The sequence below is a fragment of the Montipora foliosa genome, chromosome 5, assembly GCF_036669935.1.
Source record: "Montipora foliosa isolate CH-2021 chromosome 5, ASM3666993v2, whole genome shotgun sequence".
NCBI lineage: Eukaryota > Metazoa > Cnidaria > Anthozoa > Scleractinia > Acroporidae > Montipora > Montipora foliosa.
Genome location: NC_090873.1, coordinates 41112739 through 41115238, shown reverse-complemented (window position 1 = coordinate 41115238; position 2500 = coordinate 41112739). Strand labels below are relative to the sequence as shown.

The window sequence follows — 2500 nt, the reverse complement described above, 5'->3', positions numbered from 1 at the left end:
TGGCACCACGAATTAAAGTTCTCTGCTTGCAAATGAAGAGCTATTCCTTAATCGATTTTCTTGTGTATCGGATAATGCGAGAATCCAGTGAGGGAGAAAATCGTTTGAATTAGAAAGTAGTATAGGGGGAATGGATAGACCAAATTATTCAAAATGGCGGCCAGTGGGAAATTCTACCCAAACCGGTTTTTGGATTAGGGATTATAATGAGATGCATACCACGTAGGTGTACGAGGGTATATTCAAGATGGCGGCAGGGAGTTTAAATGAACTGCACAGGTCATATATTTGGTTTGAATTGTATTATAATTTTTCTTTTATTTGGAGTGAACTGTAATGTGTTCTGGTAGTACGGTTCCGCCCAACCAGCCGGATAGTATCGCGCTTATATAGGGAAAGAATAATGGAGTAGCTAAGAACCAATGAAAAGGCATTGACGTCACAGTCAAACAAGCTGAAGCAAGTTTAAGGGTTGGTTAGAAAAACCAGTTTTGTAGATGATCAGTATTCAAAAGTCTTCAATACCAAAAAACCTGTCAAACCGGTTTGCTTTTCTTCCTTATCGCACACCCTGAAATGGACACGTGTATAAAGGTAATGGAAAAAAAATATTTCAATTCAAAGATGAACCGAATGATCGAACACCAGATTTTTGCTTTGGAGGTGGACGCATTAACAAACCGTTTGCAACGACTGCAATTGGACAACAAAATCGTAACCTTACTTAACGAACTTTGGGATAAGATGAATAAAGAAGACTCTCGCAAAGTTGAAATAACAAGTGATGAAGATGGAATGGAAGTCATAATTGGAGAGCTAATGGTTCCAACATTTTATTTTACGAACGAGAGGAAATTTTCCCGTCAACTTCGTTGTATTTTGAAGGCCTCGCTACAAAATGAACACTGGCTACGGGGAAAGATTCATCAACTATTTGTTAGCGAGTGGAAGAATGACTATTTCTCACATACAAGATGAAACACCAATGACACTTTCACTTTCAAGCAGTAAAAAAAAAAGCATTATATTTTCATCTTCGTATTTACAAGCAAATTAAAGTATTTACAAACAATGCGAACAAAGCCTATGTATAAATTAATTAAACCCTATTCAAAAACACACTACAATGCCTTTTCAATTCAGCGAAAGGAATGAAACATGAAGAAGCAAAGGTTACTTGAAAAATTCTCCACATAGTTAGAGATAATTGTCGTCAAAGAGTTTTTCAATTAACCTTTGACAGTGATCACATTCTTCATGATTATCACTGTCTCCATTTTCATCCACGTTCCGGCTTGCAAATATACACTGAATTGCAAAGGCAAAGTCGTGTTGTTGAATAGGGTTTAACCCTTTATTAAAATAAATACAGACTATACAATTTTCATCGTATTCCCTCTCAGGATGATTCTCCTCACAAAGCTGTAAGTGAGAGAGCAAAGAGAAAGCGGAATTTAGTGAAAGAACAATTAAGGATAACAAAAGAGACCCATTTCTTTGTATATTGAATGAAGATATCGACTTCTAAATCTTACCGTGGCAATGTGGGCCATAAATTCTGTGTCAGCCGCTTGTGCTTCCGCGTGCGGCTGTTGAAACGCTTTCCTGCACATAGCGCATTTTCCACTGGACGGGATTAGCTTCCTCACCCATCTGAATAAAAATTAAAAATTAAAAAAAATAAAATAAATAAAAAGATGAACACACAACTCATGGAACTCAAAATACTACAGCGATTCCCGTTAAAAAACATATTTCACATAGAGCATTTTTCACTGGACAGGAATAGCGTCCTCATGCATCTGAATTAAAAAAAAAAAATGAACACGCAACTCAGGGCACTCAAAATACTTCAGCGATTTCTGTTAAAAAACCTATTTCTCACCTCTCCAAACACCTTTTGTGGACATAGTTGCCGCAGAATTCTGTCCGTTGGAGGTTTATGTCTTCCTCGTGACATATAAAACAAACTCGCAATATCTGTGTTATAAATAAGGCAAAAAAAAAGAATTGTTTGAGGATTTTGTTTGTAATAACGTAGAATAGTTTACCAACGCATGATGTAAACACTATGTATGGAAAGTTTAGTCGTTAGGTTGGGAAGCTTTTGAAACACTAGGTAGTGCATTCGAAATCCTCTTTGAAAGCAGAGAAACTACTGCAATTTGAAAAAAAAAAACGAAAAACATCACTGGAATTTCGTATACTTACAACGTTCACAATAACTTGCGTTATCTCCAAATCCACTTCATTCTTGCGCTCCATCTTGCTTTTTCCTCTGTCTTTTTTCTCCGTGATCTTAATACTTTCACAGCTTTTGCGTTTTTGATGATTTCACCATACTACTTTACCACGTTTTTTAGTTTGCTTTCATTTGGTCGAAATTCCCAAAAACCGATTAACCATAATCGCCAATCAGAGTCGATTCCAGAGTTTCATTCTATCGTTTTCTCGGGGTGTCGCAGCCTGTTAACGTTCACCAATCAGTAGTGAGTATTGT

The 2500-nt window shown here is 36.7% G+C and overlaps 2 protein-coding genes across 4 annotated transcripts in view; both read right to left on the bottom strand.

Annotated features, from left to right (window-relative positions):
- Positions 1–2500, bottom strand: part of LOC138004197 (uromodulin-like) — a 33295-nt gene that overhangs the window by 11450 nt on the left and 19345 nt on the right. The window lies entirely within an intron of this gene.
- The window catches only part of LOC138004207 (uncharacterized), a 1619-nt gene continuing 168 nt past the window's right edge, over positions 1050–2500 (bottom strand). Inside the window, exons 1-4 of the mRNA XM_068850664.1 lie at positions 2212–2500; positions 1886–1980; positions 1536–1653; positions 1050–1422 (exon numbers count right to left, since the gene is read on the bottom strand). The exon at positions 2212–2500 is cut by the window's right edge and continues 168 nt beyond it. Of these exons, the coding sequence (XP_068706765.1) occupies positions 1198–1422; positions 1536–1653; positions 1886–1980; positions 2212–2265 (492 nt within the window). The 5' untranslated portion in view covers positions 2266–2500 and the 3' untranslated portion in view covers positions 1050–1197. The remainder of the gene's footprint in view (positions 1423–1535; positions 1654–1885; positions 1981–2211) is intronic.